The sequence below is a fragment of the Dermacentor silvarum genome, chromosome 9 (genome assembly GCF_013339745.2).
Source record: "Dermacentor silvarum isolate Dsil-2018 chromosome 9, BIME_Dsil_1.4, whole genome shotgun sequence".
Lineage (NCBI taxonomy): Eukaryota > Metazoa > Arthropoda > Arachnida > Ixodida > Ixodidae > Dermacentor > Dermacentor silvarum.
Genome location: NC_051162.1, coordinates 160,688,657 through 160,711,786, shown reverse-complemented (window position 1 = coordinate 160,711,786; position 23,130 = coordinate 160,688,657). Strand labels below are relative to the sequence as shown.

The 23,130-nt window shown below is 46.0% G+C and overlaps 1 protein-coding gene across 1 annotated transcript in view; it reads right to left on the bottom strand.

Moving 5' to 3' along the window:
• Nucleotides 1–828: 828 nt before the first annotated feature.
• Nucleotides 829–23,130, bottom strand: part of LOC125939928 (uncharacterized) — a 233,164-nt gene continuing 210,862 nt past the window's right edge. Inside the window, exons 4-7 of the mRNA XM_049655468.1 lie at nucleotides 9,123–9,205; nucleotides 7,583–7,674; nucleotides 1,867–1,955; nucleotides 829–915 (exon numbers count right to left, since the gene is read on the bottom strand). Coding sequence (XP_049511425.1) covers nucleotides 829–915; nucleotides 1,867–1,955; nucleotides 7,583–7,674; nucleotides 9,123–9,205 — 351 coding nt within the window. The remainder of the gene's footprint in view (nucleotides 916–1,866; nucleotides 1,956–7,582; nucleotides 7,675–9,122; nucleotides 9,206–23,130) is intronic.

Below are 23,130 nucleotides of genomic sequence, written 5' to 3'. Positions count from 1 at the left end.
CGCTTGCAGTTACAACGCTGGCGTGGCAAACAGAGGGGACCGAGCTAACGCTACAAAAATAGTAATTAGTATCGAAGATTGAAGGCAGACCGCCGAAGAAATGTCATTTTCATCACACTTGCTTCAGTTCACACACCAGTGCGGCCAAAATAAAAAATGCCAGGCCTGCGCGGCACACGCAGCACAGTCACAGCGTAAGCTAGACGAGCGTTTCGACAGTACTACCTAGTAACTTGAGTGAATGCGTCAGGAACGCGCTCAGGACGCCGTCGCGCGTGCAAGCCAACGCGTTCCATCACCGATGGCTAGCGCCTTGCACGCTCTCGGCTAGCGCCTTTCCCGCCCTCGGATAGCAAGCGCTACCGTGGCTTAGTGGTAGAGTATCTGCCTCCCACGCAGCGGGCCTGAGTTCGATCCCGGCGGAGGGCGGGTGTTTTTTTCGCATGCCACAGCGGCTACGGGGCCGCGGCGGCATCATCATCACGACTCGAAACGGCTATTGGAATGAGCCCATAACAGCTTACCATAACAGTGCCCCAGTGCGACGACTTCTACATCAAGCATATTTTAGCAACCAGTGTCCGCACTTCATGGATGAACAGCAGTAGCGCAGGTGGCCAACTTTTACGAAAGTTGCGATTTTCTTTCTTTCGGATTCACTCTGAAACATCATAGCCCTTGTTCTTGTGGGTGGGCAGCGCTCGTATCATAGCTTCCTTTGTCGTTCGTCTGGGTAGCGCTGCCCACCTCTAAGAGCATATTCAGTTACCAAATCGCCCAGCTTGCTGTGGTAAATCACAGCCCTGTTTTTGGCATGATACCCGGCATTCAACTCACCCAAATGCACAGACAAAGACTGGTGTAAGTGGTCAGTTGGCCGGAGGGCCTCCACGAACGTCGCATGACAGGCTCAAGCTGAAAATCAAAACCCAAATTTATACTTCCAGTCAGGGTAACTTGTGAAGCTTGAAATTTGAAGATGCTAGGTTCATCAAAACTTTCAACGGTATGCATCTTACACACTTCCGAGTGGGAACAACACACCAGTAGAATACACAGCGGAATATGCCAGAAAATCTTCCCTGATACCAGTGCGTCATTGACAGGACAGAATTATAAAACATTTAGCTAGTAAACATGTATCTACTATGGCTTAACAAGCGTTAAAATTAAAATTAAATTCTGGGGTTTTACGTGCCAAAACCACGATCTGATTATGAGGCACGCCGTAGTGGGAGACTCCGGAAATTTGGACCACCTGCTGGCGTTCTTTAATATGCACCTAAATATATGTACACGGGTGTTTTCGCATTTCGCCCCCATCGAAATGCGGCCGCCGGGGCCGGGATTCGACTCCGCGACCTCGCGCTTAGCAGCCCAACACCATTTTCACCAACACCAACACTTACCAACACGTTTTCGCGTAAGCGTATGGCCAAGCATGCAACGCAATATAAATTATAAAGTAATATAGTGTACATAAGGTACACAAATTTTTCGTGGTGTATTATCCGTTAATTATCTACATATACCTAAGCACAAGTTTAGTATTCTATCTGTTCAATCAAGATTTCTGCCAACTACGTTCCATTATCAAAATTTTTATAAAGCTGGAGTTCATACAGCGGAATTTGTAGGTAAAAGAAAGTATTTGCCGTTGCGCTTCTCCCACAGCATAGACACACCGCAATTATCGTAACAATCTGGACTCTACACGGGTATGTGACATTTTCCTAATGTATTTATACATTATACACTCATATACACTCATTTTCCTAATGTATTTATATGTTCACGCACGGTCCTCATTAAAGGCAGCACACTCGTGAGTATAGTCGTGAGTTGAAGGCTTGCCACACCACCCACCTTACTACTTCCATTGCTGAGAATATCCCGTCTTTGAGGGACTGTGGTCACGACCTCTTCCGCACGTTGTGGAGTGGCCCAGCTTAGATCTGGGACAAATGCGTTCTCATAAATTATAATCAACCGACAGGCCCACAATGCACAGCATATCTGCGATTAGCATAGCCGCAGGTCCACAAGTTCACCGTCACGCGAACATTTTGCAGTGTAGGCGACTTATTTGCTGTATAGTCGAAATTGGACAATGAAGTCAAAGGACGGGCCCTTTGACTTCACTGGAAATTTCGACAAGGGGTTCCTTTTCTACTTGTCAACTTCTGTCAATTTTTGACACGCATTCCATGATTCACAATATTCACTTCGTAATTATTTAACATTATTACTATTTGCTTCGAACAATGAAATTAATATCATTTCCATTATCCTAAATGTTTATATCACTATAGCTAACCGTTTTCTTGTCCATAATTCGAATTTACTGATAATTTTCCCACTTGTTGAGCCGTGCCTAACGGCATGCAAGGGTCCGCAGTAACTGGTCAGATGCAACAGTTAAGAACGACCTGTCGCCTATCTTGCAAAGCACGAAATTAGCAGTCTACAGCACAGATGTCTGCTACGCCCGCACTGTACCACTGCCATCCCGCCACCGCACATTTACCAATGCCCCCAACTCCTGCAGTATGTGCATGCTATACCCTGATCGAAGATAATGTCGCAACATAAATAGTACAGCAGGACACTCTTGACACGTGGAGGAATTATTATGCTGCACAGAATGTGGGGTCAAATCGCAACCACGAAGAACTCGTGAATACGCCTGATAAGCGATCATCGAGCATCATTAGGCAGAATAATCTAAGTATTGCAGTGCACCATTGGCACGCTCAAGGAACATATCAGCTGCTAGGCAGCTATCTGCATGCACGTAACCGCAAAAACGGATTAGCACTGCCTACAGAAGCATGAAAAAGCTGAAGAAACCTTTCGGAGGTCTTTGGCAAAGCACTGCCGGCTTATGCCTAAGTTCGGTTCCGTCTTCAAGCTTTGTTATAGTGAAGCTATACTTTATGTACTGCATTAGGCTGGCTTTATGACGAATGTTAAGAGCAAGCTGTGGATGCTCGGCAGAGCACAGGGGATAGCATGTTTTGTTTTATGGTGGATGTCAGCAAGATCTATGACAACCTACGCTCGAGGTCCTTAGCAAACGTCATGAAGTATGGCCAAGCTAGAGGGAGAACTCGTATTAACCCGACAACATAGTTATGCACGCCTCACAAAAACTTTGTCTTGCTTTGCGAAGTGACACGTTATGCTCTTTTTTTTTTTTACTTTTCTTCTAACTAGTATACAAAGCGTTCTCATATGAGCACGCGGAATTGTCATGACACTTTATCAGCTTCAAAATTCTGTTTATTTACTAAACCAGTTCTTTATGAAGTGGGCTCTGCTTCTGCAAGGATTTCAAATTATTAATACGGAGAGAGCGATTGTTGCTGCTTGATACAGAGAGAATATGTTGTACAATGCTCAGCCAATTAGTGAAATGCCTGCTCCAGATTCATGCGCAGGATGTGGTAATGCGGAATACCTTTAAAACCATTCATGGTTTATCTTATGCCATCTTCAAGGCATCCACTTTTAAGTCAAATTATCCGGTAGCTTTCGTGCAATCCAGACCCTTTCACTAAGCAGCACTCGTATAGTGGTGACCAAAAACACCGAAATTTGCACCAAATTGCCTCCTTCCTAAACTGGTGGCCGATACGTGCTATAACTGTTGGTGACCTTTGACTGCAGTTTACCGCAAAAGTACCTATTTCTTTTTTTTAACCAGGATGACTTCAAAAAGGGGCAACTTCTCAGATTAGACGCTTGCCACAATTACAAGTGCAACGAACCTCTCCAAAAATTTCGACTGCCAGCTGGCGTCTGCGTTATCGCTGCAGCGTGGGTTTTCATGCACGTTGTAGAGCGGGCCACAACACTGCGGAGATACATTTGTTCAACACCTCACACAGCCAGCAACATACCCGTCACACACGGCGAAGAAAGCCGTTCACTTCCTAATATTACAGTAACAATAGCTGACATGTGTTTGAGCTGTCAGCTGCATATGAACGGGAATACCATAACGGTTTAACTGCACAAGGTCTGTCGTACGAGAGGCGAAGTTTACGATAACAAAGTCGAAACCGAAACAAAAATACCTTTGATATATTTGATATTTCTTAACATGGCGTCATTTTATGCATTGAAGCACAAAAGTGTACCGGGACTTCAATGCACTTATTCGCAAAGTTCAGGAACTAATATCCCGAAACTGCTTTCCGAGTGAATCCGCCTTGCGAACTCCACGGCTAGGATTTGTAAATTGCAATATCGGCCATTCTTGTTATTTTTTTGTTCTTGTTATTTTTAGGGGGCAAGTAATGACCAATTTATACTAGTTTTAAATGCCCAACTAGCCTGGAACCACGTGAAATTTAAGCTCAGACCACACGCACGCTTGCCAGCGCGCGCTCACTCCAGGCCTCTCCTGGTTAGACGCCTAGGAAGACTTTGCCTTCTATTGAGCTTCATAATGTGCAGGTTGGCTACTATATCCGTCGTTCAAGCTGGTGTAAGACAAAGCTGGTTCGTACCCCGTAGCGCGGCCAGACTGGAGCATATGAGCGCGAGCATGCACTCAAGCTCTTTCGTGCGCAAAGCAGACGCTGCGCATACGCGCTACAGTTGCATGTAGCTGTGGTCGGCTGTGTATAGCGTAGATGCCGCAATGAATCTGCTGGCTGAACGCACTACGGCTCGCTGAGGACAACCGCGTTCTGCGCGTCGTAGGCGCCAAATTCTGAAGTCAAAGTTGAACTGCGCGCCCCGGGGACGTTCAATAGGCGAACCGTTGTGGGCACGCTTCTCTCTGCAGTAGCGTTCGCAGTACAAGGCATTCATGAAGCAACGGCAGACCCGCGAAGGGGTTCATAAGCAACATTTGACTGCCAATAAACTCCACTTCGGCTGAACGCATTGAAGTACTTTTGGCGGCAAGGCATTTGTGAAAAACTATATTTTAACTTCAAATGCATTTCTCGACTTCGATAAAAATTGGTTCAGGGCCCCTTTAAAGTGAGGCTTTCTTCGCGAACACTCTCCGACTTTTCTCACCATAGCTGCTGGGTGCTGCTGCCGACTTGGTGAGATCAAACCTTCTTCCCCGAGCACAGCAGCCTACTGCTCTAACCATTAGGCCACCATCGCACGTATGCTTCTATCGTACCAACGCCAACTATCTTTGTTAGATGATCACCACGTAGTTCGCACTGCGCAGCATCAGTTCTCGAAAATTTATGCGAGAGCGCCAGTGTCCTTTGGGAAAGACGCAGGGATAAAAGGGACGAAATTAGATCAAATAACTGCTTCGCTTTACTTTGATTCTTAGAGGTGCAATGGTTCTGCATGATATTATGCGGCTGCGTGGCTCTTCGACAGGCCACAAAGCCGCCTCATTTGCATGATTATACTCCTGCATCTATTGGGCACGTTGCAGTAAAAGGCAGTAATGAATATAACAAAGTATGGATATAATTAAGAAATTCCAACTTCCACTTGCATTTCGTTGTGACGAGGTTCCAGTGTAATGAGTATATAAGGATAAAAAATAAGCACCACTGGAGGGCGCGAAGGGTAAAAGTTATGGGAAGGGGTTTCGCATTTTTCGCAAAGCGTGCGAGCAAGTGAAGTAGCCACCTCCAATGTCTGGAGGGATATGTGAATGGTACAAAAGACATGGCACATCCGTCGGATATCTAAGAGACTGTCTTGCAAGTAGTAAATGCTAATTAAAATAATAACGTTTCATGTCTACAGCTCAAATTAAATTGTAGAATGCATATTTGCTGTCATTTTTGTATGCTATGTGTGCGTGGCGGAATTTAGACTACGCTACTTTAGACTACTTGTAGTAAGTGGGGTCGTCATTCTAGTCACAACACTATAGTCACGCGGTAGCAGCCCCGACGCACAACCTCTGCAATAGTGGACCTCTCCATCTTGTTTCATTGCAAAGCGTGATAGGGCTGGGCTCATTATTGTGGGTTCGAATCGCTTCTTCAGCGATTTCTTTTCAGACGTTGCTGCACCATTTTCTTCGCCTAAATTAAGCAGTTCTTGTTACTTGGTCCTATACTTCACCACCACGACCCGAAAGAGAGAGAGGGTTCCCGCTATTTATAGCGAGGAGACCTTTTAAATAGTCCAGAGGGAAGGGGTTAGGTAGATGTCGCTTTGGCGGCCGCAGGTATTGGAAATCAAAAATAGCCCTTAATCGCCTTCGGGGTGCTTGCGCTCTTGTAGTGGCTTGCACTGCATAAGGTACGGAGGGGAGCGGTCGCGCGTGCCACGCTCTGCCCACTGAACGTCGCCACGAAGGAAAGATTAACCTACGGGTGAATAAATGTATACTTGATATCGTACCCGGCCACGACGAGATATTCACTGAACATGGTGCCGTGGCGTGTCTCTCAAACGTCATGAAGTAGGCTCGGGCTCCCCCTATCTGCTGAGGTACTCAGCAAACGTCAAGAGGCAGCCTCAAGCTGGAAAAGAAGATCTTAAATTAAAACTTCGCCAGATAACGCAGTGATTAGCATCTCCCAAACTGTACAATGATTGCCCAAAGCAACAATTTTCTATTACCGCAAACGAACAGTGCATTCATTGCGCTCAATTGATCTCAAGTATTGCTCGGCCACAGCACGCATGCGTTTGAAAAATGGATTCGTTCTTGTGCAGTGAGACGGCGGGAATTTGACGAAGTCGCCGCAAAGCAGGGCCTATACATCTTAACAAATGTAACACGTTCCTCACGGCATAGTAATCAGGATTTATTTACCGCGCTCAAAATGTGTTGCAGGGCCCGTCTTAGTATCCCTATTTCATAAAATATTCATTTACTCAACAGGATTGGCTTATTTCTATCAATTGGGAGTAATTAGGTATTTCAATGCACAAATGTATGGTACACCACATTTGCAAGTTTGTGTAGGTTTCAGCGCACCAATCTGCAAAATCTGGTTCCCATCTTTCTGCGACAGATCCGAAGGTGACATCCGCCTGCTTGACACGCGCAGTGTTTATCAGTCTTGCTTATCTGACAACAATGTGTACAGCACTAAACTCCCGACAACATAGGGATGTACGGCAATGACAGACAGCGGAACGTTGAACGCTGCTCACGTTTTGCTACGAAGCCTATTGAGTGAGCGTCAGCTTGCATCTACTTCATTTTTCAGTTCGTAGTAATGTAAGGCAAGTCGGTCGAAAAATTGCAAGCGAAGCCAGAAACCCCATTGCCCTAGTTCAGGTCGAGAATGCGCAGTTTAAACCCATTATGTGCACGACTGATAACTGCCGTTCGGAGTACAGATAGACACGACTTTCTGTAAGCGAGAACAATAGCCACGCCACGAAATACATTCTCCGGGTCCGTCCGCTTTCGCTGTTTCCATACGGCATACGGAGAGAAGAGGCGAGAAAAGGTCAAAAATGCTTAAGCCCAGAGGATGCGCCACTCGTTGATTAATTACGCATTTGCGCGCAGCCATCCTTCCTCCATTACCTATGACAACATTAACACATTACACCTGGTGTACTCTTCCGCACACAGACAAAAATAAAGAGGACCATACAGAGGACCCTACAGATTAACACTTACCACAATGTCCAGCCTTGCTCCCGAGCTCAGAACGTAACGTCGGTGAGGGTTGGTGACTTTCCTCAAGACAGTCGAGTAGTCCATTAAAGGTCCTGTAGAAATGAGTTTCATGAATTATAGCACTTCAACAAGCCAACAATGTACCATATCTACAATAAACTTAGGTTTGATTAAAATACGTTGATGGTCCCGCAGTTGTTTTGAAGCACTTCTGCATGCAATTGAATATCTGGCACATCAGCAAGACGATTCCGATGGACATTTGCCAAATCAAACTTGTGTGCAAAATTTTGCTAGATACAAATGATAGTTGTATGTTGCACCGTCTTATGTTAGTGACCACCTCAAACGTCAAAGTAATCAACCTATTCGAGAATGTCGACTGCCCACCGGAGTCGCCGTCACCGTCGTTACAGCGTACCACTCGCTGTCTGCACGTTGTAGAGCTGCCCCACAAAGGTTCTTTGGAGATAAATTCCATCAAGATCAAACGCACTGGACAGCCAGAAACAAATGTCGGACACTGCACCGAAACTCAGTTCACTTGCTCATAATACGGTCCTACTATAACTGACATCTCTCGAGCTGTCGCTTGCACATCACTTTTTTCGGGTTTTCCAAAGCGGCGCCTACCATGACGCCTGTTCCACTGCAGTCGAACCTCGGTCTAACAGAGTCACGTGCGACACATGGGTCGATCACGCACGTCGAAAATGTCACTGTATGAGGCCAAAACCCGACAGAGACCGTCGGCCTGGTCAGGCGAAAGGTCTCCTTGCTACGAATAGAATATAATTTCTAGGGCTCAGACAAATATTGCAATCGCTGCCTATGCCAAGGCAAGTCTTGAAAACGTTTAGGGAGATTCGCGTACGAAAGCGTTCAGGTGGCCGAAGCACAGAGAATAGCACGATGTTGCAACAAGGAATGCGACAGCACAGGTCTTTTAATGGCATCGCGAGAAAAATGCGTAGCAAGATGGCGAAAGTCCCTGTTACCGCGTAGATGCCATACTGAACATTCGCACTAACCATACGTTTAATTGGCAAACCTAAATCAGCATATGTTTCACGTATGGTGCCCTAAAAATGTATCAGTAATGATTTCCATACTCATTCAAAGGAAGACGTAAGGCGGAATAAACAAATTCACCGATGAATACGATACTGCCAAATGCCAAATGCGAGCGCAGCTGTACACGTGTTTTCAGCTCGCGTGGACAATGTCTCGTAACATTTTGAAGGATTCCACTTGCATGTCAGGTAGAGGTAAATGTTCGGTTGCTTTCAGGCGATTCAGCCCCTTTAACTGAGGAGTGCTCACATCGGGGAGGCCAGAAACAACGAAATCGGCGCCAAATTTCCTCCTTCATATACTGGTGGCTGATCCGTGCGAAGTGATTGAAAAAGCAGTGGCCAAAATGATTGGGTGGCCTTGACTGCACTTTTTCGAAAAATCACTCACTTTTAGTAACCAGGATTACTGCAAAAAGGGAAACCTCTCAGATTTGAAGCTCGCCACAAATGCAAGTGGAACGAACCTCTTCAAAAACTGCCAGCCGGTGTCTGCGCCGTCGCCGCAGCGTGGATTTCCATGCACGTTGTAGAGCGGCCCACAAGGACACTGCGGATATAAATTTGTTCCAACACCTTAGAAAGCCAGCAACACACCCATCACACATCGTTCATTTTCTAATAATGCAGTCACACTACCTGACATGTCGTTGAGCTGTCACCTGCATATTATCGGGAATTCCATAGAGCTGTAGCTATACAATTTCTGTCGAACTACAGCTGAAATTTATAATAAAAAAGTCGCACCCGAAAGAAAAATACCTATGATATATGTGATATTTGTCAAAGCGTATATTCGCTATTGCCAATATCGGTGAGAAAAAACTTGACCTAATTCAATATCTGGTAAGTTGAGTATTATAGATTGTTAAATCATGATTTTGTTCAAGCAGTCAAATTTTCAGAATAGCAGCCCACAACCAAATGTCGTTAGGGTGGCGGTGAGCTCAGAGAAGGCGTCAACTTGTAGAGGACCCCCAACAAAACGGGACGTCTTGCTTGAGAAGATCAGTGAGCGGACGTGCGAGTGCTACAAAGTTTTTCACGAAAAAGCGAAAGTAGGCACGCAGCCTAAAGAAAGCCGTCAAGGAGGTCTTTCTTTAGGTCTATTGCAATTTTAATAAATCTAAATCAAGCTTGAAATTCGCAGTTCACTCTTCAAAATGCCCGCCACTCGATCACTAATGACCAAACATTAATTACACTGCAACTGCCTCGATTGGCTCACTTAGGAGGATCTAACTCGCATGGAATCGCTTGGTCCATTTGGGCTTTTGGGACCCTCTTCGTCACGCCAACGCCGGATTTTCCCCCTCATGAGCCATGTAATGCTGTCACATTAAAAAGGGCGCATTATTGACAATAAAGCGAAGCATCACGCAGGCGGACAGCTTATGTGCTTCTAATTCTACAAGGATGTTTCTTTCTGTCTGATTATTGTACACTTTGCAGCTCGGCAATGGAATACAATAAACAAAGCACGTTACAATTCGCAGAAATGTATTTGTATGTTTATACCTCAAGCACTTCCCATAGACTCCTTAAACACTTTTCATATCAACGGCAGAACAAATAATTGTTGCTTACCATTATTCGGGATAAAAATGCCGCTTGTACACCATATCACCCTGCAACACTCTTTAGCAATAGCTTATACTCATATGTTATCTTAAGCATGCTTAGCACAGCGATAATGGTTCACTCCGCACACTCTACTTAATCGTAACAATTAGCACACAACCGCACAGCTGAACGCTGATGCGCGTGAGAACGACGCTAAGACAGACAGCGGAACGTTAAACGCTGCTCACGTTTTGCTATGAAGCATATTGACTGGAGCGTCAGCTTGCATCTACTTGATATTGCAATGTGTAGTAATATGAGGCGGGCCAGTCGGAAAATAGCATGCGAAGACAGAAGAACGACAAACGACTAACTGTCACCGATAGCAATTGGCACGCCTGCGAAAAACATTGTACGAGCCTCTCCGCTTTCGCCGTTCCTCACACGGCATACATAGAAAAATGCTCTAGCCTATAATAAAAGGGAGATAGCAAACACTAAGCGATGTCCCCGTAAAACCGCACCAGTGAAGATGGATGGTGACTAAATGGGATCCCAAATGACAGGATGCGCCACTCGCGCATTAATACGCATGCGCGTTCAGCCATCCCTCCTCCGCAGGCTATGACGAAATTAACACATTGGTTATGCCATGCCGCTTATGAACTGTCAAAGATATGCGTAGCATTATGTCGTGGTTGGCGTGGTGGCCTATAAAATTTTCGTTACTTCGTAATATTCCAAATATTTAGACGTGAAGCAGCTTATGGCGGGGGGCTTTGTCCTTCCCTCCTGCGTCCTGCGGCGCCCTACACCCCCCAAAGCGCATGCGCGTCCCTTCCCCTTTCTCTCCTCTAGGAACCGTCTACTGTACGGAGCGGCGCCCGGGTCCCACACCCCCACAGTGCATGCGCGTCCACTCCCCCTCTCTCTTATCTACTACGCTCCCCCCTTTCTCTCTTCTAGGAATCAGGAGCGGCGCGCATGCCAGGTGGTGCGACAGCTGCATACTCTGCCGGGAGCGCCACGGTAGTTCCGCAGTATAAAAATGACGGAGCGCGCGCGCCTCATTCTCTCTCCATTGCAGCGCCGCGATGAGCGCTCGGGCCGCTGCCGCGAAACCATCTCCCGCTCAAGCTAACCATCTCCCCGCTGCTTCGCATCCACACATGGTTCCCTTTAGCGGGAAATTGAGTAATTTTTTATATCCACCTTTCTTATATCCAAGTTTGGCTATATGTAAACAATATTCTTGTTGAGAAATAACAGCTTGACTCAAGTATTCTCCCTCTCATATCCTTTTCTTTTTGAAAATTGGCTGGTGCACTATTCCACACACAGACTAATAAAAAGAGGACCCTGCAGATTAACACTTACCACAATGCTGAGAACATCACCTCGGTGAGGGTTTGTGACTCTCTTCAGGACATTCATCATGTATGTAGTTCATGACCAAGAAGTCCTGCAGAAATGAATTTCATGAATTATACACGTCAACAAGCAAACCATGTACCGTATCTGCAATAATCTTAGCTCCCGTGTTACGTTGCACGGGCTTATGTCGGTGGTAAATATTTTTAAAGACGACAGTCTTTCTCGAGCTACCTAAACGCGAAAAACTTTTTTCTGACTGTCTGTCTGTCCGTCGGTATGTGTTGTCTGTCACTCGATTCCACCACCCGGCCAAAACCGATTCAACGGTCCGGCCAAAACCAACCAAGCTACTAACACTGGTGGCACGGGCTCATACAGGTCAACAACCTATTTGAGGCAAGATATATGTACGGAGCGTTCATTTAATTAAGAATACACATTGGAGTATATATAACAAAACACTTAACTTTTTATACCTTGTTGTCCATAGGAAACATTCTACTTCGAACCTCAATACAGTAGACTTCTGTTAAATTGATCCCGACCAAAGGTCCGGCTGGCCCCTATATATTTCTATGGACCCAAACTTCCGTTATTTCGATCTCAATATTGACCTTCACTGAATAATTCAAACTTGACTGGCCAGCTTTGCCGCATTGCAGCGGTGTTATGCGGTGAAGAATACCAAGAATAAAAAGGGGCCACTGTCACCGGACATATACAGTAGAACCCCGCTGAGACGTTTTTCACGGGACCGAACGAAAAATGTAAGAGCCGGGAAACGTAAGAGCCGAGAAAGAGGACAAATTGAGAAATGGGAGTAGTGTTGAACTGCACACATTTTTGTTTTAATTCTTACGTGTGAAAAAAGTCGCAGTTTCGCCCGAAAGCCGAAGAAACAGGACAAATTGAGAAATGGGAGGAGTGTTGAACTGCACACATTTTTGTTTCAATTCTTACGTGTGAAAAAAAGTCGCAGTTTCGCCCGAAAGCCGAACCATCTATTGCGATAGCAAATTAGTAGACAGCTATACGAAGTAAGGATAGTAGTTTTATCGTCCGTGTAAACTTGTAAAGATTCGCTTATTAACTATATTAACAAGCATGGTGTCAGCGCCCACAGGCAACCATGAACGCGCAAACATGACATGCGCTGTCAAACGCTGGTGTGAGGAAGCGCCGCTGCAGCAGCGCGCCAAGTGACCTTCGTGCTGTTGTCTATCGCTTCAACAGCAAACTGAGCACCAAGAACACACAACACGTAGAAAGCTATGAGCCGCCGACGCACCTACACTGCCTAGACTCTGCCTCGCAGATCGCTTTCAAGATACGGCCCGCGCGAGCGCGCGCCACCGCGCAGTAGATTCCCGAGTACAACGCCTCTCGCTATCCCTCCCCCCCCCCCCTCGCTCCCTCGCCGGTGACTCAAGCGCAACAGAAGGGGCGCTTCCTCCCCGCTTTTCTTGCAAGCGCGACATTTATACGCGGTCGTCGGCTCGCCTCCCACGCTTTCACTCGCACATACAACATACGGGGCGCTGCGAAGGCATTATCGCCATTGGACTTTATACGGAACATCCATGAGCCAAAACCAATTTTAGGGCCACAACCCGTCATAGACACCATCTTTAGATAGCAAATACGGATCTCAAGGGCCATACTTATGCTGGTGGAAACGGAAAATACGTCATAGGTGTCCCCTCCGGAACTTTGGGCGGCCAATGCCATCGTCAAGCCAAGCCACCAAGCCAAGCGCCACGAAAAGTGAAAATGGCCGCTCGGGCCGGCGCGGGGTGGCAGTTCGCAACGTATGATGCGGGAACAGTCCCATAGTTGCGACGCAAAATCGGGGTTACCAATGCACTGGGTTCTAGGAGAGCTGTGCCGGGACCGGCCGAAAATGACGTAACAGCCGGGAAACGCAGCACCCGGGAACGTAACGGCGGGGTTCCACTGTACACGTTTCTTAATTATACAGGCATGCATGTGCCTCCTCCAGTAACAGTATGAGCACCTAGACGCCCAATAAGCATACTGGCAACCATTCAGAGTTGATTGTGATGACGTTGTGCCAATTTGATCCCTCGTTCGTCTCGCCATGTATATCTCGTATACGAGACCATTAAAGGGGCCCAGTACGCATTCTTTAATTACACATGTTATCAATGGTTTTGAAACGCCGCTTTCCTGACCTTCCACACCACTCATGGGCACACTGTGCCATCGGACGTGAAGGAGAACTATACGTGTGTTTCCGAAGCAGTTCACCTTTTTTCCCTCTTGGCGGTGATTTTTTAACTCGCTCGAAGTCTCGTGGTCGTCAAAATAGAAAGCAAAAATGGCTGCCTCCAAAAGCGGCGCGAGCGCTTCGAAAGATCGCATATTTCGTGATTCCGCTGCATCTGCAACTGATTTTATCGATGGACCGAGCAGCAGCGAGTCTGAGGATGCTGCTTTTTAGTCGGACTATGACTCAGAGGGACGACGACGCAAACCAGCCCGGTACATCAGTGGCTTCACCAGCATGCCAAGATGGAATCCTTATATGGAACATCTATGAGCCAACAAGCAAAAGGCACTGTGACTGGATGACGTTGGGTGCAACGTGTTTTGAGAATTATTTATAGAAACTGCAAGAAATGCTACATCGACAGGAAAACTGAGCAGAAAACAAGAGTTTACTACAAGACATGCAACGTTCCGCTATGGTGTGCAACGAGGAACTGCTTTGCCGCATGGCTTGCCGAGCTGTAGTGCTTGCAGATAAAATTTTTGCACTGGAAGACCTGTTTTAAGAAAATTTCTTTCGGAGATCTCATAATCTTTTATTTTACTTTTTTTCTGAGTAGATACCATGCTTGTCTTTACAAATTTTGTTTAATTTTATCCCACAATTTCGATTCTGGCAATTGATCTTTTTTACGACCTACATCTATGCGCGAAAAGTGCATTCGTTCTGCTTGATGTTTATGTATTACACAAAATATTAATCCCAATATTTCCTTCAGAACAAAAATGAGGCGTAACTAAGAAAAATACACCTATTTTTCACATGGTAGGGAAAAAGATAAAGGCAACAAAAGGCACCCAGATCTCCACAGGCCTGCCGGTAACTTATTAGGCGTCCCGGTGTTTGTACTGTGACCCGAGATGACGCATGTGCGTGTGTAAATTAAGGAACACGTGCTGTCTTGTAACAGTGACACCATTCGCCACTTGGCATGCTTCACCGCATAACACGGATGTATTGTGGTGAAGCTAATTTCAAAGGCAAGTACTGCTAAGTGAATACAAACATGGCGAACACGTTTGTCAAGGTTTATTTTCTCCCTTTTGGTTAATTGGACCCACCGAAAAATTTGACCAGTTTCGTCGCTCCCGTCAGGATCGAATTAATGGAAGTAAACTGCATCATAATGCATGTGTCCATACACGATTTCAATATAATGAAATTTCAATATTACGAGTGTCGATTTTACCGACTTTGTTATATAGAGGTTTAACTCAACTGGACATATTGGAAGCACGAAGGTGCACACATAATATGCGATTCGACCAAACCGTACATTCGCAAGTTGCAATTGCAATATGTGAAGCAATTTATTGTACAATGCGTTACACAACCACAACGTTCCTAGAATAACTTCTGCAGCATTGCCTGAGAAGTAAGAAACAGAGTATCATTTAGTGACACGGCCCTACACACAGGTTGATAGCTCAAACACGTTGAAGAGCATCATTAAAATTTGCATCACCATCTCACAATTGGTGAATGCATTCTACCACAACGTTGCAAGAACTACCCGAGTCAAAAAAGGTGAGCCCTGAATCAAGGGTATCTGATCCACCTGTTAGTGACGCCCGTGACGATGTGGGCTGCCATGCCGACGCCGAAGGAAGTGTCATTGAGCACTCGGCCCCCGATACGGTTCGAGGCTTCGAGCAACGTCACCTGCATGCCCAGTCGGTGCAGGTGGCCTGCAGCCGATAGAGCCGTGGGACCCTCGCCCACAACCAGCACACGCTTCTGTCTGCAAGATGGAGCAGATGGGATTATCATTGGTATATTGAGTATTTTGTTGTATAGTCTAACCAACTTACAACGATACCGCTTTGAACAATATATCGGTTATAACAATGAGAAGCTGCGGTACCGTCAACTTTTGTTTGTTTTATATGGTGGAACAACCCGCTTACTACAACGCCCCGTGCCACATGATAGGTTATAACGATAAAGTCTGTCTACTGGGTGTCCGTTCCGAAAGAAAATGGAATGCGAAAGCCGTGAGAACAAAAAAAAATTTGACCCGCTGGGACAAGTCGTGTTTTGTTTCACAGTAGTGCTTTTCTTTCGAGGCACGTTTGCTAAGTTGCATTCATTATTATTCATTTCACTGAAGATACTTTGGAACAACGTGTCTCGCACGTGTATTTAGAACATGGCAGCATTTGAGTTTCATTTAGTACGTGGAAGTACTCATATATAACCGCGAATCTTCTTGTAGTCTTGAACGCGTAATTTGCACTAGCCTTTTTTTTTTAAGCACGAGTCGCATGCAAGAGTTTTGACCACAAAGTAAGAGCGAGTCTGATAGTACATCCGTGAAGTCAAGGAGGCGCTCAGTGGCACTATTACGTGCGTTAATAACGAATGTAGAGGACGAACATATGACATTTCAATGACCATTTACTTAAAGAGTCATCCTGCAGTTAAGTTGGAGGATTATGGTGTTGTATGCACAGACGTGTAGTTCGATTATTTTTTTTGCCCGAAAATGCCACTCGTGCAAGTGAGTAAGTACTAGGTTGTAATACTCCGAAAGTGGGGGCAGTGTCAAGGAGCCAAAAACGTCGTCGTCTCAAGGTGCGGCATATAATTTCAAGACAGTGACACGCCGATTAACGTGGGCTGTATCATTTGTATTCATTAGTATTCATTTCTCTGAGGATAATTTGGAACAACTTTTGAGTTTTAGGAACGCGTTGCGCTGCTGAGTACGAGATCGCGGGATCGAATCCCGGCCGCGGCGGCCGCATTTCGAAGGAGGCGAAATGCAAAAATGCCCGTGTGCTTGCGTTGTAATGCACGTTAAGGAACCCCCGGTGGTCACGATTATTCCGGAGCCCTCCAATATGGCAGGCCTCATAATCAGAATTGGTTTTGGCACGTAAAACAGCAGAAAAAATAACAGAAAGAAGAGCTTTAGGAATGTTCTGTTAGGCAGATGGCTGTATTGGTCTTTTCTGATCGTGGTAGAGGCAGACACATTTTCGAGTTAATTTGATGTTTGCTTTCAGGAATACGTGACAGCTGAACGCTCGAGAAAGGATAGCATAAATGTTTTTGTGTGTTTTTTTCGTAGAGATATGTATATAGTTCGCCTGATCTTCCGTTAAACTAAAACTAAGACTTTTTCAGATTTCGCGAGTTCTGAAAAAAAAAAAACGCTGTATTAGGTTAGATACTGGTTATTCTGCAGTCTACTTCAGTTGATTTTAAAAATCGCCGGATTGTGGTTCCCACACGCACGTAGAGAGTACCGCGTCCTAGAAACGGACTTGGCGAATCGCTTTTAGTAATGGTATACTCTACAGATTTCTTTTCTCTTCGACGTATTATGCAAGGGTATGTTATGTCTAAGGCTGTGTGTGTCTCGCACATGTATTTAGAAGACTCGCTGCATTTGAGTTTCATTTAGTGCGTGGAAGTACTTATAAATAAGCGCGAATCTTCCTGTCTTGAACGAGTTATTTGCACAAGTTTTTGTTTTTGTTTACTTACTGCATGAATCGCAAGCAAGAGTTTTGGCCGTAAAGTGAGAGCGAGTCTGACAGTACATCCGTGAAGTGTCTAAGTCTCTAAGTCGTGAAGTCTCTTGAACGAGTCTCTAAGTGACACTATTACTTGCGTTAATAACGGATGTAGAGTAGGAACATATGACATTTAAATTATAAATGATTTAGGGTCATTCTGCAGTAAAGTAGGAGGATTTTGTTGTTGTTTGCATAGACGTGTAGTGTGCTGTTCGATTAATCTTTATGTACAGTAATCTGAAGGTCGGAAGTCTGAATCCCCCTCCTGTCCACTACATTTTCAGGCATCGAGTGGCGCCTGACACCGGCAAAAAAAGTCGAGAGCTAGTGGGGCTATACTAGTAAAGGTGCAACCAAATTAGGAAGGCCCACTAAGCTTCAATAAACACACTCCCTCACCACAACAGGAATTGGCTTCACTGGTGTAGTATTCCGCCGCTACCTCCCTAATAGCGATTCTAACAATTTACTCATTGCCCTTAGTCCCCAACAGCTGCGGAGCACCTGACCAAGGCTAGTCCAACACATGATGTCCCGCTACGATCTCTGGTGCAATTCCTATGAATACAAACGTCCTACCACCATCAGGGGAACTTGTATAGACATCGCCTTCTCGAACTTTAGACCACATCCAATTCACGATCCCTTGGCTTTGTACTTTAGGCACCACAATGCCTTTAGGTAAACGTTCTCCTGAGCTTAACGTCATATATGACTAAAACAGAATCAGGGGAACCCCCTCCTTGTGGTCCGTAGAGCTCTTGAACAAAATTATCTACCCCATGTGTGAATAATGAAACGTTGTGTATATACTGTATTAATATGTAAATAACAAAACATTGTGTGTATACTGTATATATAATCACACCACACCCCCGTGTTTCTGTGTCATATCTTTGTATGATGATGGAGTGGGCAAAATCTACGGAGGATTCACGGTTTACCAGATTACCTACTCATCATCATTCACTTCGTGGATATGGCTTCTTTTATCTTGTAAATGCTGGAGAATAGTGTGATGAACTGGACACGTTCAAAATGTGCAACCAGGTGGTTCGCTTGATCCTCCAAGCTGTCTCCCTGCATGTGTACCAGAGGAGGTGGATGTGTTTGTCTTCCTCTTACTCTATTGACCCTGTTCCAAACCTTGGCCTCCTCCGTGTAGAAGATACTTGATAAAAATGTTTGCCAGCTGTCTCTCCTGGCTTGTCTGCGTGTTCTCCTACCTTGGGACTTGATTTTCTTGAAATTATCAAGGTTTTCAGCAGTAGGATAATCGCGAAGCTGCCTCCATGCTTTGTTCTGCTACCTAGGTGCGTTCCGGCATTGTTCATTCAACCACGGAACACGGCGTTTGCTAGAAAGTACACTTGTTTGGGGAATACATTTTTATGAAATTAGTAAAATATTCGATGACACTGTTAATTCCGAGTGATGAAATATCAGCCCACGAGAACGTACTGGTAAGTGTTTGGAATTTCTCCCAGTCCGCTGCATCGACCTTCCACCGGGAGCGTGTGGTGGAGATTCGTATTCTCTTGGCGCTCTCAGCAGTATTGGGAAATGGTCGCTCCCGTAAGGGTTTCTTATAACTTCCCATTCAAGTTCAGTAAATATGGATGGAGAAGCTATGCTGAGATCTATACAGGAAAAAGTTTTGTTTGCAAGACAATAATATGTAGGTTCTTTTTTGTTTAGCAGACACGCACCGGATGAGAAAAGAAAGTCTTGAATTAGACGGCCTCGCGCATCTATTCGAGAGTCGCCTCACAGACTGCTGTGTGCATTGAAATCGCCAAGAACAAGATAAAGGTTCTGGCGATTCCTCTATAAATGACTGAAATTCATGTTTGTGTAATTGGTAATGTGGGGGTATGTAAAGCGAGCAAATGGTGATGAGTCTGTTTAGGAGAACAAGTCGAACTGCCACTGCTTCAAGGGGCGTTTGTAGCTGCGAACGTTGACATGCTATGCTTTGGTGAATTACAATGGCAACACTACCTGATGATGCGAGAGCATCATCACGATCTTTGCGAAACGTAACATACTGTCGGAGAAAGTTTGTATATGTCGATTTTAAATGAGTTTCCTGTACACACAGCACTTTTGAATTGTGTTCGTGGAGAAGTTCTTGCACATCATCGAGGTTCTTAAGAGGGCCTCTGATGTTCCATTGTATGATTTGTGTATCCATACGGAAAGTAAATAGGTGCTGTGTGTACTAAAAAAAAGGAAGTGTGACCTCAGATTACAGAGCCCTTTCCAGGCCCTGTAACGCAGGATTTGTCCTTTCTGAAGCGGTCGAGGTAACCTCGCCGCTCCTTAGGCGCTTGGTGCGCGGTCGGGGTGGGTGTAGTGTCCATTGCCTCTTGCGAGGCACCGGAACGCGCTCTTGCGAGCGAGAAGTTTCGGGGGAATGTTTCACCGCGAAGGACATTTGAGCCCACCAGCCTCGAGGTCGATGGGGCTGCCTTTGGGTACGAGCTACGCCGGCTGTTGCCAGCGCCAGCAGGGGCCGGTGAGGGTGAGGCAGCCTTGACTGCACCCACCATGGGAGCTGCTGGCGGGCCTGCGGGTTCGCTACGCGTAGCACTGGCTGGCACCGAGGACTGTTGTGGTGCCGGCAACGCTAGGGTAACCGGGTCAGTTTGCTGGTTGGGTGGAGCAGACTTAGCTCCTTCCACCCTGGGGGCAGGAGCCACAAGCGACAGCTCGCTGCACGCAGGCTGGGCAGGTGGCAGTAGCCACTGCGACGTTGCCCCTTGACGCGCAGCATCAATGTAAGTGGTCGTGTGGAATGGTGAGCACCTTTTGCGTGCTTCCCTGAACGATATGATTTCACGAACTTTCAGCGTTACGATTTCTTTTTCTTTTTTCCAGCTTTGACAAGACCTGGAGTATGCTGGATGGTCACCATCGCAATTAACGCAGTGAGGTGTGGCCTCGCAATTGTCTGAGGCATGACCTTGTACACCACACTTGGCACAGGTGAGGCGACCACGGCAGCTCTGCGAGCCATGGCCGAATCTTTGGCATTGGTAACATCGCCTAGGATTTGGGACGTACGGTCTTATGGCTATCTTTGTGTAGCCTGTTTCAATGCTTTGTGGGAAAACGCTCAATTCAAAGGTAAGTATCAGGTGTTTCGTGGGAATTTCTTTGTTGTCCTGTCTCATAACAATGCGCTGCACATTCGTGACGTTTCGCTCCTTCCATCCTTCCAACAACTCGGTTTGAGATAAGTCGATGAGGTCTGCTTCAGATACCACCCCCCGCACTGTGTTCATGACCGATGCGGTGAAACGGTAACTGGGACGTCACCAAAAGTAACAAGCTTGCCGAGTCTGCTGTATTGCTCTTTGTCACGTAGCTCAAGGAGAAGGTCACCGCTTGGCATTTTGGTGACCTTGTAGCCAGGGCCTAGCGTGTTGGTCAAGCTTTTTGCAACTACAAATGGGGATATATATGGTTCTTGCTAGTTTTCGGTTCTTTCACTATGGACTACTTGAAATCGTGGGAAAATGTCTTTAGGTCTGGTGAAGATGTTCAAAATCTCATCGGTGCGTCCCCTCTTGTGAGGGAGACGATCAAGAAGGCGAGAAAAAGCGGGCGTTCCCATAACAGTTTGGTGTTTGGCAGCAATACCAGCCACCCACAACGGAGTCCAACAAGGGGACGCTGCAGCACTTAACGTGTAAGGCTGCAGGCGCCAGTCCCCCAAGATAGTGCACCTACACAAGATTAACCCAAGCCGCCTATGAAGAGTGAGGAAATAACAGAAAAGAAGAGGTGACAGGACAGTGAGGACAAAAAAATAGAAAAGAAAAAGGTCGGAGAGGGGGACAGGAAAAGGCTACCGCCGATTCCCCCCGGGTGCGTCAGTCCGGGGGTGCCGTCTATGTGAAGCAGAGGCCAAAGAGGTGTGTTGCCTCCGCCGGAGGGCCTTAAAGGTCCCAAACACCCGGCATTAGCTCAACCTCCAGGATCCCCCTTTCCCCAGACAAGGCTAAGCCACGCAACGATACGCGTGGGAGGGTCCAAACCCCGTGTGCTCGGGTCCATGGTGTCGAAACCCACCAAACGCCTGCTTGCGCAGACAACCCTGCGGGGATATCGTGCTGTACAAAGATATTGTCTGTGTGCACAGCTGCGACTCACTTGTGGGGTGCATTGCGACAGTTCAAAAATATCGCTCTCCTACAGCTTTTTTGTGACCCTTGCACAACTTGTATGCGATCATATTTTTTAGTCCTTCCTTTGATGTCCCTATTAATGCACATATACCATGTAAACTCTAAGCACCGCAATTATCGTAACATGTTGGACTCTACACGGGCACGCCACATTCCGGTCAAAATTTTCTGCCTGTGCATAATCCCCTTGACTCTTCTCTTCAAAAGAGTGAGCACTCATTTTCCTAATGTATTTATGTGTTCACGCAAGGTCCTCATTACTGTTCAGTCCCGGCACGGCAGTGCACTTATGAGTATAGTCGTGAGTTGAAGGCTTGCCACACCACCCACGTTACTACTTCCATTGCCGAGAATATCCCCTCTTTGAGGGCCTGTGGACACGACCTCTTCCGCACGTTGTGGAGTGGCCCAGCTTAGATGTGGGACAAATGCGTTCTCATAAATTATAATCAACCGACAAGCCCACAATGCACAGCATATCTGCGATTAGCAAGTTCACCGTCACGCGAACATTTTGCAGTATTTTACACGGAGGAATTATTCTGCTGCACAGAATGTGGAGTCGAATCGCAAGCATCAATAATTCGTGAATACGCCCGATAAAGGATCATCGAGTACTCATTAGGCATATTAATCTAAGTATTGCATTGCACCGTTGGCACGCTCAAGGAACATATCAGCTGCTGGGCTGCTTGTTGCATGCACGTAACAGCACAAACGGATTAGCACTGCGTGCAGAAGCGTGAAAGAGTTGAAGAAATCTTTCGCAGCTCTTTGGCGGAACACTGCAGGCTTGTGAAGTGAAGCTACAGTACAGTGAAGCTCTACTGTATGTACTGCTTTAGGCTACCTTTAATAGGAAGCTTGAAAGCAAGCTGTCGGTGGTCGGCGGAGCACACGCGATATCATGTTTTGTTTTATTGTGGATTTCAGCAAGATGATCTATGACCACCTAGCCTCGAGGTCTTCAGCAAGCGTCATGAAATATGGCCTAGCTAGAAGTACAACTAGTATTAACCCGACAACATAGTTATGCACGCCTCACAAAAACTTTGCTTTGCTTCGCAAACTGACACGTTGTGCTCTTTGACTTTTCTTCTATGTAGTATACATCACGTGCTCATATCAGCACGCGGAATTGTTGTTATGACACTTTCATCGGCGTTTTTTTTTTGCCGCCGGTTCAGTATCAGCCTTCACTGTTGTGATAATTTACTAAATCAGTCGTCCATGGAGTGGGCTCTGCTTCTGCAAGGATTTCAAATTATTAATACGGAGAGAGCGATTTTTGCTGCTTGCTACATAGACAATGTTGTATAAGGCTCAGCCAATCAGTGAAATGCCTGCTCCAGATTTAGGCACAGGAATTGGTAACGCGGAGTATAATGCGTATACCGTGTTTGTGTCATTGAAGCAGCAGTAAAAATGATAATTAAGCTAAACCTAGACAACCAGGAAAGCTAAGAATAACCAGCAGAACCTTCGCTCACGCTACGTATATCCTGGCACAGCCGAGCACAGCCACTGCTTA